Source organism: Prosopis cineraria, unplaced genomic scaffold (genome assembly GCF_029017545.1).
Source record: "Prosopis cineraria cultivar Desert tree isolate PC_DT_omini unplaced genomic scaffold, ASM2901754v1 PC12, whole genome shotgun sequence".
Lineage (NCBI taxonomy): Eukaryota > Viridiplantae > Streptophyta > Magnoliopsida > Fabales > Fabaceae > Prosopis > Prosopis cineraria.
Window position 1 is genome coordinate 39463453 of NW_026555343.1, and position 16784 is coordinate 39480236.

The window sequence follows — 16784 nt, forward strand, 5'->3', positions numbered from 1 at the left end:
GCTTTGGTTTTTGAATGTACGAATAGTAACTCAGATAATTTGAATCAGGGTTTGAATGCTATTTTGGATCACCGAGCTGAGGTTTTTATACCAGAGTTGGGTCAAACTTATAAATGTCCACCATCATTTAGAGTTTTTGCTTGTCAGAATCCATCACATCAAGGTGGTGGTAGGAAGGGCCTTCCAAGATCGTTCCTGAACCGATTTACTAAGGTAAGCTGGTTTGCCAAGGATATCAAGTCTGCTTCCCTGAGAAAATTTCTCATGTTTCTATGGTCGATTTTCTCTTTTATTGGTTCCTTGCTTTTTGATGTTAAGCTTACTCATTATGAGTTAGTCTTTCAATATTGATGATAATTTTTTTTCAATTATTTGCTTTTTACTCCTTGATTACAGGTTTATGTTGATGAATTAGTTGCTGATGACTATCTTTCCATTTGTGAATCAAAATTTCCAACAATTCCGAGGTCTTTACTCTCAAAGCTAATCTTATTTAATAAAAGAATGCATGAAGAAATCATGGTGCAACATAAGTTTGCCAAGGATGGCTTTCCTTGGGAGTTCAATCTACGTGATGTATTTCGATCTTGTGAAATTATTAAAGGTTATATTATTCTAATCCTTTCAACTTCAGTTTTTTCTCTTCTTACATCTTTTGTCACATGTAAAGTCATTCACTCTCTCTCACTCACAATATTTTCGTATGTTTAATCCAGGTTCTCATAAGCACAGAAGCAAATATTCCTTTTTGAACATTGTCTACATTCAAAGAATGCGTACAGCAGCTGATCGCCATGAAGTCATGCAGCTCTTCAAGGAAGTATTTGAGGTGACTCCATTGATAAATCCCTATCCTCGCATAGAAACCAAATCCAATCACCTAATTGTAGGGCATGCTGCTATTAAGAGGAACCACGTCCACTTATCGACATCTTCAAGCTTTCAGCTTCGAATGTTGCCTGAAAATCGCCTAAGTTTGGAAGCTGCTGCTCACTGTGTACAGCATCAATGGTTATGTATCTTGATTGGCCCATCCTGCTCTGGCAAATCTTCCTTGATAAGGCTGCTTGCCAACCTCACAGGAAATGTACTGAATGAAGTAAATCTTTCACCTGCCACTGATATATCTGAATTACTTGGGTCTTTTGAACAATATGATGCTTTGCGAACTTTTCACTCTGTTGTTGCTCAAGCTGAGCACTACATTAGCGAGTATTGCAATTTGCTAGTGGAAACATCAAAAGCAGAATTCTTTAGCGAAAAGCATCTAGTTACTAGATGGCTTGCTTTCTTGCCTAGCATGAAGTTTGACAGTTTGGAGGCTTCTGCTTCATTTTATGTTGAAAACTGGGAAAAAATTGTTTGCTCTCTTAGTCTGTTGGTTGAGATCATTGAAGAACTAAAGTTGAATATAGAGAAGAAATCTCTCAACATGTCTTGTTCATTCATGGAACTTGATTTGATCCTGAAGAAAATTTTGAAGCTGAAGGTGGATCATCAGAAAAGGTTGATTTCAAAAAAATTTGAATGGGTTCCAGGCATACTAATCAAGGCTATAGAACGAGGGGAATGGATAGTCTTGGACAATGCAAACCTATGTAACCCCACAGTATGTGACGTCTGCTCTTGGTTATTTGTTTACTTATTTTTGATAGTACACTTGGCTATTTATTTATTTATCAATTGGTTGACAAAGAATCATGCTTGCATCTCAAGGCCACTATGCCTGTAAAAATCCTTTTTCTTTGTCTTTAGAAGTGATTTATATTAAGTATTTGCGAAATGTTGACTTAAATATTATTTATTTGTTTATTTATTGTATTTGTTTTAGGTTCTTGATAGAATTAACTCTTTGGTGGAATCTTCTGGATCAATTACGGTTAATGAGCGTGGAATTGTTGATGGAAAGCCATTAGTTATTCATCCACACCCTAATTTCCGTATGTTTATCACCGTTAATCCCACCCATGGTGAAGTCTCTCGAGCAATGCGTAATAGGGGAGTTGAAATATTCATGATGCAGCCATACTGGTTATTGGATAATTTAAGTGGATACAAGTATGATGATACTGAATTCAAAGACGTAAAGAGATTTCTCATTTTATCTGGTATTCCTGGTTCTCATTTGGTTAATGCCATTGCCAGAGCCCACATCTTTGCTAAGAATGAGGGTATACACCTTAATGCTCACATTACATATCTTGAACTCTCGCGCTGGGTTCATTTGTTCCAGCAGCTTCTTATGAATGGGAATAGTCCTATTTGGAGTCTGCAAATAAGTTGGGAGCATGTATATCTCTCCTCTTTTGGTGAGGTTGAAGGTAGGAAAATAATTCGTTCTGCATTAACCACTTTTTTATCAGTATCTGATATTTCTGGTAATGATACTTTGGTGGCACATCCTTTATGTTTGCCGGGTGGATGGCCAATGCCACTGACTTTGAAGGACTTTATATATTACTCAAGAGAAGCTTCAGTAAAACAAAATTGCATGTATCTGGAGTTTCTGGGAGCACAGCTTGCATCACATCAATATCGAATTGCTCCAAACAGATTTTCCTCAGACCATCGGCTATATTTGATAGATATGATGGCATTGCATGAAGTTTTGTTTCCCAAGGTTCTAAATGTGACAGTTTCAGACTGCAAAAGTGAAACTGAATTTGACTTGGAACTGGCAAATAAGATGCTGTTGTTTGCTGCATATTGGACCATTGAACAAGCAACGGAAAGTGATTTTAATCTCTATCTTCTTCGGTTTAGTTGGTTTAGTTCTCAGATACATCCATTCTGTCAGTTCTTTCAAGAGTTTCTTAGGCTGTTGGGGCAAATGGTCAAGCATCCTATCTGGCAATATATTTTGCACTGTGGCCGGCTTGATTTTGATTTGCAGTCATTGCCATTCTTGTCCCTCGATTTATTTGATTTGGCAGAATCAAATAGCACATGTAAATATCTCAGTAATGCTATTAGCTGCATAGATATGCTAAAGTTAACTTACCAGCAATGGGAAATCGAGAAGCAATGGGATATCATGAACAAGCATCATTTTGATGATGAAGTTTACATCTTTAAATCATTTTTGGGGTCTCTTCAAGAATTGGAAAATGAATTCCTCAGTAAAGTTGCTTGTCCACCCACCATGATTGTTGAATATTCATCTTTTGATAATTTAACACAGTTATATTCTGACATTATTGAGAATCATGCATTATTCTGGCGTCACTTCACTTCATCAAAGTTTGACCATTTGATAATATCATGGCGTTCTTTGGTGAAGGATGCTAGGAAGTTGTTGCATATCTGCCCAGAGCGGGTCGAGGAACTTTTGGTAAGTCTGTTGTATTCTTAACAGAAAGTTACTAATTTATTGCTATAATTCTTATTATTTTTTCCATTTCAACAGATGAAGAGTGGAGAATTGGAGAAATTTTTTTCCAAAAAAAGGAGAAATTTGGAGTTGTTTTCTTTTTCGGAAAAATCCTTGCTTTGGGTTCATGGTGGTCATCCATATTTACCTCCTTCTTGTGATTTACACCACAAACATGACCAGCTTTTGAAATTTGTTGAACTCTTGTGGCCAACAAAGAAAGCATCTAGGAATCAAGGTTTGGTAATCTGAATTCTTTTCTTTTGGTTTCTCTCATGGCTAAGTTTTTGTTAAGTTTTATTTTTTGTCTCATTTAATTTTCTCTGGAAATGTCTAGGAATGCTGAGCAGGCAGCTAATTGAAGTGGTTGCATCATGTGATCACAGTCTTCGTTTCCTTGTGGTACAAGGTATATATACTTCTGCTGTACTTATTTCTTTTTTAAGAGGATTTTTATCTTGATGTTGTGATATCCATTTGGTCGGCCATGAACATTTTCTAAGATCATATCTAAGGTCACACCACTTGTGTGTTAGGAGTTTGAATGTTGTTTTGGATCTAACATTGTCTTGGAATAGGGCACTATCTAGTATGATTTCTCTTTTCTGAATTTCCTATGAGAGTTGTTTTGGACTGTTTTAGTAGCTTTGGAGTTGATGTTAATTAAATTTTTTATAATTATAAATGCAATTCATGGTATTTGCTGCATTGTGTTATGTCCATAATATTGCCCACGTACTTTTTAACTCTTCATTATAGTTGAAATTTAGGGCCTATTTGGCAACTTGTTTTGGGAGCAGTTTTCTGTTCTCTGGAACCAAAATATATATATATATATATATATTTGTTTGGTAATGTATTTTTAAAAGGTGTTTTGGAGAAGAAAAAAAAAACAAAATATTGTTTTGGAGAATAGAAAAATGGAAACATTTTTTAGGTATCTTGGAATTATTATTCTGGAGAACAAGGGAGAATGAGAAAAACACCCATTATTATTATTTTTTTGTTCTCAAAACATGTTCTACAAAACACTAGTTCTTAAAATAATAAAACAAAAATAGTTTCAAATGGGCCCTTAAGTTCTCATCTCTACTTCCTGTTCTTTTAAAAATATTGAAGCTTTAGCTTTAAGTTGGTTGTTGTGGTGGCCTTCATGCTTTACAAAAAAGGGTTCATAAAAAACTAGAGATGATCTTAAATTTACATCTCATGCAGAAATTTCTGTTTACATATTGATTCATTTTTGTTGGGTCATATGTAAATTTCTTTCTTTTTCTAATCACTTAGGTGTTTCAATGTCATCATCTATAATGGAGAAATGGAGTCAGGAGGCTCATCATGATGCTGATATTGTTAAACAATTGGAGCAGATGTATCAGGTTTGTACCTCTGACTTCTTTATGGAGATTTGTATGAATATCTGTTCCTTATTAAACCTACAAATGCTTCTCTGCAGATGCTGGTAAGAAGGTTTGAGAATGTAAAGCATGAGTTGCAAATGAATATAGGATCCAATGGTCCTGCAGATTGGGGTGGAAGTTCGGTTGCTTGTTGTTCATTTCCTCGTGGAATATTATTCCTAGAACCTTCTTTTTGTAGCTGGCTGGATACACTTCCTCCAGTTGACAATGCCAGTTTACATTGGGATATGGAGTTGCTTCAAGAGCTGACATCAATTGACTTGGATGAACTCGAAGGTTTACATCAAGTAAGATCAACTTTTTTTGTTCTTGTGGTGTTTTCTGTTTGATTTCTTACTTGAGTTTACTCGTAGTATGCAATTTACAGATTTAAGATGTATAGGAATTCTAAACATTGAATCTGCTAATTTTCTTCAATAAAACCTTTCTCTCAGATCCTAATGTCTGATGCTTATTTATCAAGGAATTAAATCTTGTTTTTTAATTAGCGTGGTGAAACCATACTTCCACTTTGCATTGAATGAACTATTCAGTTTTTTTTTTTGGCTTTCTTCGAAGTATTTTGCTGTACATATTTGTTCTGAACATATTTTTGGATGATTCTTTGCTGAATAGGCCGTTGGACGTGTTTCCAACCTTTTGGCTTCTGCCTTGAATTTTTCATTGACCTTCTCTTCAAGACCTCTTCAAATGTTTTTTCCACATCAAAAGATCTTGTGGATCTTGAGTGAATGGACTGAAGTGAATGCAGGTTGGTAGAAGAGCTTTAGTGTTTCTTTTCTGTATTTGCTTATGCACTATTTAACAATTTCCCACTTTTTTGGTATATTCTAGTGAATGTGAAAATTGCAAGCTTTGTTCTGGAGTTATGGTTTAGGTGGCATCAATCTCTGTGGATGTGTTTTCCTGAATACATTAAGGTTTGGATGAATGTAAATGTAAATTTCGTTTTGACATTTTGTTGTGCTATTTTATTTGCCTTATCACCCATTTATGGTGTCTTTTTTGAGATGCAGAATTTCTCAAATATTGATGGCTTGGATACAATTGATACAGAATTGCCCCTTATGTTTATTGAACCAGTCAATGCGTCAACTGTCTTGCAGATTACGTGAGTTTTTTTCTGTGGAGATTCCTTATTTACTTGTTTTGTGGCTTTTGTATGTGTCACCTTTATGTGTCTATAATTCTAAAGTTCCTTTTTCCCCTTTCTCTGAATCTATTAATATTTTTTTTGTAATTTTTTATGAATGGATTAATGCAACTGTTTTCTACAATCTTGAATATATGTGGTGAAGAATTTTTCATTGCCTCTGAATTTTGAGCCTTCAAATACCATCAAGTTTTCCCTGTGTAGTATGTTGTTGATTTAATATATCTTTGGAGAATGATTGCTGTCCTGTTTTAAACAGAATGGCTATTTTTCTAAAATCCTATTCTGTCAAATGCTTGTTATGAAACTGAGAGATTTGGAAAAGAAGGTTGTGAATAGAGTTACTGTCTATCTTATTTAAAAGCCTATATATAAGACAAAGGAGTAAAGAGTTATAATTGCAAAAGATACATATCGATCTTCCTAATTTTTATTTGTTATTTTTTTTTATTTTTAACTTCTAATTTCATCTGTTATCTGATGATTGTAGATGTTAAAGCATTTCCTGAAATTGGCCTTGCTTGTGTTCTGGGTTGGGAACAAAGTTTTTATTATGCTATCAAATTTCTTATTGTGATTTTTTTGGGATTGTATGATCAGGCGAAGTATGCATGCTATCAAGGAATTTAGGTTGCAATCTCTTAAGTATAGAGTTACCTCGTCCAATATATGGCGTAGCTCCAATCATGGGGCACATTTACCAAACTTTCTTTTATCTGCCGCACGCTCTCTTTTCCAGCGGGTAGTACTATTCTATACTTTATATTCTCAGGTGCTTCTTATCCAAATTATACCTTTTATTATTGAACTTACTCATCCTTGTTTTACTGCTTATATCCAGATTATGTATGCTCACAAAAAATCTTTTAACGTGGATCAATTTTCTGCAATGAAGTCACTCTTTTGTTCTTTCCAGAACAACATGGTTACAGTAAGTCCATTTTATGTTTTTATGGCCTATTTTTCTATTTAAGAAACACTAGTGTTTCCCCTTTTCTTAACAAGTGTTGGAATACACTCATTGAAGCTTTATCTGTTTCATTGTAAAATGTTCAAAGCAAATAAATTTGTAATTCTGAATAGATTAATCTGTGTCCAGCTTCTATCCGTGAACAAATTCCCATAGGTTAAATTGTCTTTAGATTTCTGTAGGCTTTTTGGAACATTAATTGCCCCGTTTGATGGGGGGGAAGAGGTTTTAATGGATGTGGAGATGGATATGAGCTTCTAAAATATGTTCGCTATGTTCATGGAATTGAGAGATTATTTTTATTTAATATTAATATTGATAATCTGAAAATACTAAAATGCCCTCATCCTCAAATTTTTTTCCTTCTAACTCAGATTTCAAAATCACCCTATTCTAGCGGCCACCCACTGTTGGAGAAGCAACAAAATCAAAACCAATGAAAAAACAATATAAATCAAAGGCCACAAACAATCCCTTGAAAGAAAAAAGGCACAATCAAATTAAAGAAATATTTGTTCAGAAACAAACCACTGTAACCATGAAACCATAGAAGAAGAGACAAAGGAGGAGAGGGTGGAAGTTACAGATGAAGGTCAGCATCACTTTGGAGTTCACGAATGGAGGTCTACGGGTTATGGAAGTTACAGATCTGGTTTTCATCCTCACTGTTGTTGATAAGAGAAGGGGAAGAAGATGAAGCAATGGAGGGTGGTGAAAGTGGAATTGGTGAAGGAGGAGCTCGATATAGTAAAGGGTGCTGCAGACAGAGTTGGTCAGTGAGGTAAATAGGTGCTGGAGGTTGCTAACGCTAGTTCCAGGAGGCTGCCAATGCTATGAAGTTCACCAGAAGTGGCTGAGAAGATTGTGGCGATGGGTGACAAGGAGGAGCAGAAACGAGAAAGGGAGGGGTAAAAATGGAATAGGGGACATGGAATTTGAAATCCTTGGGGGTTGGTATGGAAATTAATCCTATCAATTTTGGTAGAATTGGAAAATTTTCCTATTCCATCATGCCAAACAAACTATTTTTCAATTCCAATTCCATTTTCATATCCATATCCCCTAATTCCAGCACACCAAACAGGACCTAAGGAAAATTAAAGAAAATCATAATAGTAGTTATTGTTTATATAGTTTTTTTTTACCAACGTTATTGTTTACGTAGTTTACTGTGTAGGCTCGAGCACTATTGTTTGCATGGAAATTTATGCCATTCCTGCACTCTTGTTGTGCCACAGTTTGCTTTTGATTATGCATTCAATGCAGGGTGTTTCAAAATGTCTTGTTTGCCTTAGAGCTGTATGGCAGACTGTTACCCCTGCATTCCCCCAATTTTTCTCATCCTCTCATTTTGGCTGTTACTAGGAAGAGGTGATTGAGACTTTGACAACGCTTCTTGCTTCAACAAGGCACCACAGATTGAAAGATTTGGCTCATTCATGCATTGCTCCTCTGCTCAGAGATCTATATATTCATTCCACTGCTGTTAGTGAAGGTAATTCTTTGCTGCTGCTTCCTGCTTTTTAATTAATATATTTATATAGATTCTGTGCTTTTTTTGACGGCTACCAAATTTTAATACAAAATGGAGAAACTTAGCATGGAAAACGTTGATCATAGATTCATGATTTTATCTGATCTTGCATGTTTACCTCTTATCAATATATTTTTGTATTTGTATTTACCAATGGTCGTCTGAATATTTTGTAATTTAACTCACCTTTCTTTTTCAGGCTTCAACAGTAATCTTGGTTGTGCATGGCTACACATTGGGGGACTACGGTTCCGTCTCTTGCTTAGTTGCATGGATATTGATCCTGCTTTGAAGTCCTATTGCAAGTACTCACAACTGGTAGAAACAATCTCATCACTTGAACTTGAAATCCAGGTAACCTGAAAATCAGCTTTTGGTTTATTATCACGGTAGTCTAGTTAACAGTTGATATGACGTGAGCCTTTTCTTGCTTCCTTTTCCTTTGCAATATTTACTGTTCTCTTTTTGAGGCTGTCTCATTCATTGTAAAAAAGTATGCTTAGTTTGCTTGAAGTACTAGTCTACTCTCATAACTCCTTCTATGACAGTATTGACCAATGTCCTATCTGCTAAACTATTTCCAGGTGAGGAAAGAGTGCGGATATTTAGCGGGACAACTTTTAACAGGTGAAGCTGATAAAAGAAAAGCTAAAAGGCTGGAAAAACTTAAAGAAGAGTGTAGAAAGCTGGAAAGAAAGGTTTGAAGATTCTGTTTTTTCAATCCTGTTTCTTGTTCTTCATACTGTCTTCAAGATGCTTATTTAGTTGCTGTCTTCAACAGTTGTCATAAATTAGTTCTGAGTATTATTGTTGCAGGGAAAATAAAACGATTTTATTATTTTTCAACAAACTTTAGAAATATGTTCTTTATGATGTCATCTAGAATCAATGCTTTTTGAAAAATGTGAATTATGGTGTTCTGTTTAATCTTTCATCTGGAGTGCATTCTGTTACTTAATGACCTCTTGCAGTCAGAAGTTGGGTTCTGGACAAAGTTCTATAATTCAAATGTCATAAATTTGACTCTTTACCTATCTTTTATTCTTAAGTGATGAGAAGTTGATCAAATTGTCTTGTGCTTAGATTGTGTACCGATCTGAAGCTTGGAAATACATGGAGTTAATGGATGAATGTGCTGATTTTCTTAAACTCATTTTGTCATTGGAATCTATGGTGAGAAGTGCTGAGGCTGAAGAATTACCACTGGCTGTCAAGCAGGCATGCAATTGGCAGGTATAACTAATTTGGCTGTTTAATATATGTCTTCATTATTGAAGCCAAAGTATTAAATTTGCATTTTTAGTCTATAACATGAATAATGCTTTGAATATTGTTTCCTTTAAAATGCTTAGTGAAAGATAGCATTATAATTTCTTTGTTATTTACATCATATTAAAGATAATGTAATGTAATATTGCTTAAAGTTAGATAAAACAGTAATTAGGATTTCTATAGCAGAACGACATGGACAGGATCATTTTTATGCCATCTTTTTGGTGTTTAGCCCATGGCAGCTTTGAGGGGAAAATCCATAATAGAAATTTACAAAGGGATTGGAGACCCTTGGATTGATGATCCTGTCTTCGCAATTTCTCTTCTTTCCTCCTTTTATGCAGGATAAGCGATGGTCCTCTCAAATTTACAAAACCTCATTCCATGCTCATCATGAATCTGAGCCATTCAATTTAATTTGAAGGGTTCCAATTTATTTTATTTTTATTCTTATATTTTTAGTATTTTCAATTTGATAGATGCAGAATTTAAAATAAAGATAATTTTTAAACTCTCACTTTCTTAGAAAAGATAAATTTAGCCTTGTAAAAATTAAAATTGAAACTGTAAATCTGTACTATCCAAATTAGATTTAGATGGTTTAGATCTCATTGTAACAAAAAAGCATTGAATGAGGACACTATTTCTTCATTTCAGAAACTATCGATTTTCTTTGTTTAGCCATGCATACACCCTGCTGTGGAAACCTAATGAAATTCAATATGTGATATAAGTATATTCTGTCCAATTTATATATATATATTTCCTATTTTGAATTTCAGGAAACAGCAACTTGTTTCATTGACCGATTGACAGACGAATATAGTACATTTAACGATATAATTCAACCAATCCAAGTTGCTGTTTTTGAGATGAAATTGGGGTTGTCATTGATTCTGTCAAGTGCTATGGAAAATGCATATCTGAGTGGAGTTGGTCAGGAGAACAATAACTTTGTCATGGTATCTTTTCCCTGAATTTGGTATTTCTTTATCTATTTTCTTCTTTTGACTTGATGATTGACATTGGTTACACTCCAGGAAACTATTTACAACCTTATGAGATTTCCTCGTGGTGCTTTGAGCAAATTGATTTCTGTTAAGTACAATAGTAGTTTGGACATGCTGCCTTCATACAGACTAGATTCCAGCATAGGTTTTTATTCAGTGGATACAGGCATGCTGGAGAGGCTTGTTACTCTTTCCAGTGGCATTGCAGCTTATAAGAAGGTCTGTAATTGTAACCATATGTGTTTTATAATGCACAGAGTCAAGTTGTCTCGTTTTCAAGTTGGTAACTGAATCATAAAAAGCAGGTTTCTGCTATGCACCATAGAGCTGCTGCCTGGCATAATATTCTTGTTCAGATTGCACATTCTGTAGCAAACTCAAAAATATTAGATTGTGAATCCTATCTGGTCAGGTTCCTCTCCTTGTTTATTTTTTTCATTTTTTATGTCAATTAATTCATTCATATTGGTAGAAACAATTATTTGCTTACTTATTATATTGTATGCATCAGCTATTGGGGAAGATATTTGACGAATTTGCCAGGCTTTGGATGAGTGTGAAAGTTCAAGCGAAGTCAGAAAGGGATTTTGATTCCAAACAGTACAAGTTTAAACCTCGAGTTTTTCAAATGGAGAGTGTTATTGAAGTTGACATATCGACTTTGTCAAATTCGTTTGCAACGGAAACATTTTTAGAGTGGAAAGATTTTTCTGCTGAAGAGATATCCATTGACAAAGTAAGAGTCAAAATGAATGTCTGACGTTTTGTGTTCTTGTGAATATTTGTTTAGCTCCCCCACTCCTCATGCTATTCTTGTTGGGTTTATGAAAATAACTCTGTACATCTATCAGATGGAAGCTTCTGAGGCATGTGAAACATTAGTGGAAGAATGGAAGCAGCTGGAAGAGTCTATCCTGAGCAGTGTGGTTCTTATTCACAATAAGTTATTTGGATCTGCTGATCTTGTCCAAACTGTGAGTTCCAGTGGCTTTTTGTCAGCATAGACTAGAAAATAGAATATACTTGCCGATTTAGGTTTAAAAGATTCCGACCCTAAGTGCTAGTCCTAAGCTGAAATTTTTTTCCAAGGATTTCATGAGTTGTGGCTCAGCAGAATTTTAATAATTCACGATGATTTGGTTAGCATTGTTGTAGGTTGGTTAGTTTTTAGTTGACACCCAGGGGAAATTGAAATTTGTTGTGCCAAAAAAAGAAGGGCAGTTCTAACTTGCAGTCAGCTTTGCATTTTGTGTTTTGGTTTAGCATTTTTGCTAGATTAACAAATTAGTAATGTTTGTTTTGATTCGTTTTGCTTTCTGCTTGTTGAAAGACTTTCTATAAAAAATTGCAATTCAAAATAATTTCCATTATCATTACACTCCGGCGGGCCAAGTTTGGAATGTCGATTACTGTTATTGAACTGCATCTGATTGTTTGGTTCTAGGCACCAAGGAAATGATACTTTTTCTGTGTGGGTGTCTGATTTTTTCCCCCCTTAATGGATTGGTAAACTCTTTATCATGCATTGTCATATGATACTTTTTATTTTATTCAGCCTGGAACTTTCGAAGTTTCTGATGAGGATCGATTACTTTCCTTCTGTGACTCGTACACACTGGGTATTGATTTAATCAGAGGTAATTATCAATGTTTGCTTCCTGAAAATACTTATGAGCTCCTTCCAAGAATAGCTTATGTCTGTGCCACAATTTTCATTTTGCTTTGTTTTCTTCCCTTAGGTGCCCGGACACCACTCTTGTCCAGTTTAGATGCTAAACTCATGCCAGAGCACTTACTATATCTTTGTTTGGACTATGAGCGGAAGTTCCTCTCATTCCACAGATCTGCTGCGGGATACAATTTTTACAAGGTTTTGCCACCGAAGTTTTATTTGATATTTTGGGTCCCCTCTACCTTTTTTCTTTTTTCTTTTTTGGTTTTCTTCCCCTTTCTTTTTATGGTTGATTCCTGCTTGACCCTTGCTTGAAAATTTACTTAATTTCTTTTCTGGGATCAAGGATTCATATGCTTCTGAGATGGCAAAAATGGTGGAAGCACTCGCTCCTTTCCAGCAGAGGATTTTCTCGCTTAATGAGTTGCATGATCATGATATTCAGAAAATATCAGATATAATTGACATGCTCTTGAGCCTTCCTTCAGTGACTCCTTTGGCAAAGGTAATCCAGTAACAATCATAGCTACATCACTTCCAGTGCACGTTTCATTTACATTTTTTTTTTGAAACAAAACTATTAAGTCAACGCTCTTGAATTCTAATGCCCTGGGGTTCTCTTGCAATTGTCATCTAGCTGTCCTTCAATGGTCTATGCTTGTAAAAAGGTTTTAGATGAGTTTCCCATTGGTCTGTATTGAAGAGAAAATATGTGTCTTGTGATTATTTCATGCCATGTGCTCCTTACAAGAGTAGTAGATGCCATGAGCTCCTTTCAACTTTCTTCTGTTTTTATTTTTACCAGCATCGTTTTGTTTTTTGACTTTAGCATTTGTTTCCATTTAAAAGTTTGTGCCTTGAAAAATTGCATCCAGAAGCTTGCTGGTTTTAAGTAATAATATGCAAGGTTATCCATGATAGTCTCTCTTTTTTAGACTTTTTCAGGGTTGCTGTTCTTACTGCACAAGGCTCAAGCTATGCAAGAAAGTGGCTCAAAATTCTGCTTTTCACGTATGAAATTTCTTTTGATTGTTATTGCTGTGTGTTATTTGATGCCTATGTGTTAATAATCTCTTTTTAAATGGATTACAGGTGAATTGGAGCCTGTTTTTGAACTTCTATCCTCATGGAAAACGTTGGAACTGGAATCTTGGCCTGCTTTGCTTGATGAGGTGATGCATCAGTACGAAAATAATGCTGGGAAAGTAAGTGGCAATTGTCTTTCGGATTATTGCTGTTATTTCCAATTCTCTTATTATTATTATTATTAGCCTGAGTTATTTACAATTATCAAATTGGTTAAGTTACTGTTGTTCCATTGATATTAAAGGCTTGCGGGTGACTAGGTAATAAATATTGGTGCATCTTGCTGGCATTTTATATTCCAAAAGATCTTCTCTGCTTGATTTTATTCTAATTGTTGTCTTATTTAGTTAGGAGCACTTAGATTTCTTGATCCTTCCATGGTGTGTAGTAAAATTTATTTTGAGGTTGAATTCTTAGCCACTCTTGAAAGAAAGAAATTGCTTGATAATTTCTTTCAGGATCAAAATCTCCTTTGAAGATAAAGTCTTTTAATTTGACTGCATTGAATTAAGATTTTTGATATGTTTTGTTTTCCTGACAAGCTTCTTTCTCTTGATATGTGCATCATGTGTGGTTCTGATTTGGGAATATTTATCCAATTCTCTTCCTACCCCTTGCTCTGAGGAAGCACTTCCATGGAAATTTATTATCACCTCAGCATGAAAGAGTTACAAATGATTGTATTGTGATGGTTACGTGGTGGTGTGCTATTTTTATTGTATTCTTGCTGATTTATCAATGCTGTTGCCATTGCTTGGCTATTTTTCTTGACATGATCTATACTTTGTAGTTTGTTAAATACCTTAATTTTTCTTGAACTTGGTCGAAAGTTGTTAAATGAGACTTTTTAGTTAACAATGTTTCTAAAAGCTTGATTAATAATAGAGTGCCTGTCATTCAATCCAAGTAGTTAATCCTACCTAGTGAGATAAGACTGCTTGTTGTTGGTAGGAAGCTGGGGGACTACTGCATGTTGAATCTATACTAAATACATAATATTCGAGATGCATTTTTGTGCTTCTGGTTTCTTCACTTGGATCAGCAATACTCTTTATCAAGATCAATTTTAGAAAAAGGATCTAAGACTCATGACATTTTGAGTCTATTTTATGAGATGTATTGAAATAATGCCATGCTACGCAAATGTTTAAGTTATAGTTTTTCTCTTAAATACGCATGCTGTCGAGAACCCTATCAATAAGTATATGTTATCTGGAATCCGAGTTTATTATTGTTCTGGAGTCTTAGTTATTCTTTATCATTGCTCTTACGATATTCTTTTGTTTTGTTTTCTTTTTATGGTGATAGAAGCTATTCTTTGCTTATCTCTGTGAACTGGGAACAAAATTTACAATTCACAGGGATAATATTCCCTTATTTTTAAAGAACATTCTACCTATTTGTCTGTGGGAATTGCTTATTTTTCCTTTCTTTCTTTCCTTTCTTTCTTTTGTTGCAGCTGTGGTTTCCTCTGTATTCAGTTCTTCAACCCAGTTCTTCTGATCAATCAGTAGTTCAGAGGCATGTGATAGATTCATATTCAATCTGTTAACAAGTTTCTTCCTTTGCATTTTGTGAAAATGTTTTGTTGAGTTGCTTTTTAATCTTGCAGCCTGGAGGATTTCATTCACACGTCCAGCATTGGTGAATATCGAAAGCGTCTTCAGCTTCTTTTTGCTTTCCTTGGTCAAAATCATATTGGTGCAAGCTTGAAAGAAAACACATGGTATCATTTTTGGTTTTAACAGTTCATTATTGTAAAGTGTTATGAGAACATAGGAAATTTAGAACAGTGCTGGTTGTCTACCCAAGTATATGGTATAAATATAGTGTTGGTTGTACTTGAGGTGACAGGCCAGTGTTTTATTGGCTTTTTCAAAATACATTTCTTTTATTTTTCTCTCAACAATTTCTGAAGCTCAAGAATCAAGATTTTTTTAAAAAAATAAGCATGAAAGGATTTCTGATAATCTAGTCAAGAAAGGAATGTTATAGCAGACGTTGAGTTTCCTTTTATACTTTCAATGGAGGCTAATTGATAACTTTTGTGTAACACCCCTTTCATATCATTTGTGTCCTGTCTTCTTCTGCTTGACGGTTGATGTTCAGATTGGGGACCTTTAACCCAAGCTTAGACTCCTAGCCACTTGTTCAAGTGGCTGACACAACATATCTTAATGGGCCTATGTAGCAGAAGAACGTTTGATATTTGTAAACTTGTTACGAAAATTTTCCTTACTGATTTTGTTAACCTGTGAACTGTGCAGTCCTGGGTGGATGGAACATTCCAAGTACTTGTACAATATTTTTGGATTTTATGTCCAGTTCTTACCAATGTGAGTCACTCTGTTATTCATATATTTCCCGCATTTTGTATTTTATCTTTGACCTTATTACATGTCTGTTGGTGAGTAATTATATGAGTAACTGCAGAGTAATGAACTACATTGACATGAGTAAGAAAGAAATTGTAGCTGAACTAAAAGCACTGGTGAAACTGTGTCGGTGGGATTGCACCAAGAGTTATTTATCCATGGAGAACTTGAAAAAGAGTCGGCAGAAGCTTAGGAAACTTGTACAAAAATTTACTGTAAGTGTAAAGCCGTTGTTTGCATTTGCTGAAATGCAATTTTTTTCCTGCATTCCCCATTTTCCATGGTTTTATTTTAGGGCCAAACTATCAGCCAATAAATGAACAATTGAGTCAATTTAGCTTTTCTTTTCATTTCAATTGTCCAGATTGATAGCTTAATTTGATATCTGTTTGTGATGTATTGCAAAAAGCAGTGCTTTACATTTTAACATTTTTTGTCTGTTGAATAGCTGTTTTTTTTGGGTCAATGAGTAGGTTTGATAACTTCTCAAAAGATTATGTTTTTTTCCTTGTTATGATTTTGTTGCTGCTCTGGTAAATATTTATATATTATAATTTTATTAAATTTACGGTCTAGCTGATGCACCATTAAGTTGAACAGCTGATCTTTGGTCATGCAGAAGCATCCTTCTTTGTTCTGATGAATAGAAGACCTAAGACATGATATCCCTGAATTTTCTTATGCTTCTTCTGAAATGCTATGACTTTGGTTAGTGGCTTTGGAATAGGCTCTTAAAGGCAAAAGGCACTTTAAAGTACTTGACTGGACGCTTCAAAGATGCCCACTTGAGTGATGTAAGACACTCATGCAAAAAGAAGAAGAAGAAGAAGAAGAAGAAGAAGAAGAAGAAGAAGAAGAAGAATGCTATATAAACAAGAAGAATTTGGAAAAAAAAAAAGGACGTAATCGTTTCAAATGAAA

General features: G+C 34.8%; 1 protein-coding gene across 1 annotated transcript in view; it reads left to right on the top strand.

The window, feature by feature from the left end:
* LOC129288465 (midasin) overlaps positions 1-16784 on the top strand; it is a 40672-nt gene that overhangs the window by 16278 nt on the left and 7610 nt on the right. The window contains 31 exon segments of the mRNA XM_054925055.1: positions 49-213; positions 397-604; positions 717-1609; positions 1832-3331; positions 3407-3608; positions 3708-3779; positions 4658-4749; positions 4827-5078; positions 5407-5542; positions 5626-5711; positions 5808-5902; positions 6545-6686; positions 6786-6875; positions 8280-8409; positions 8648-8802; positions 9033-9146; positions 9532-9681; positions 10503-10682; positions 10761-10949; positions 11036-11137; positions 11242-11466; positions 11582-11704; positions 12286-12367; positions 12470-12600; positions 12749-12907; positions 13338-13413; positions 13495-13607; positions 14948-15009; positions 15101-15214; positions 15756-15824; positions 15922-16078. Coding sequence (XP_054781030.1) covers positions 49-213; positions 397-604; positions 717-1609; positions 1832-3331; positions 3407-3608; positions 3708-3779; positions 4658-4749; positions 4827-5078; positions 5407-5542; positions 5626-5711; positions 5808-5902; positions 6545-6686; positions 6786-6875; positions 8280-8409; positions 8648-8802; positions 9033-9146; positions 9532-9681; positions 10503-10682; positions 10761-10949; positions 11036-11137; positions 11242-11466; positions 11582-11704; positions 12286-12367; positions 12470-12600; positions 12749-12907; positions 13338-13413; positions 13495-13607; positions 14948-15009; positions 15101-15214; positions 15756-15824; positions 15922-16078 — 6264 coding nt within the window.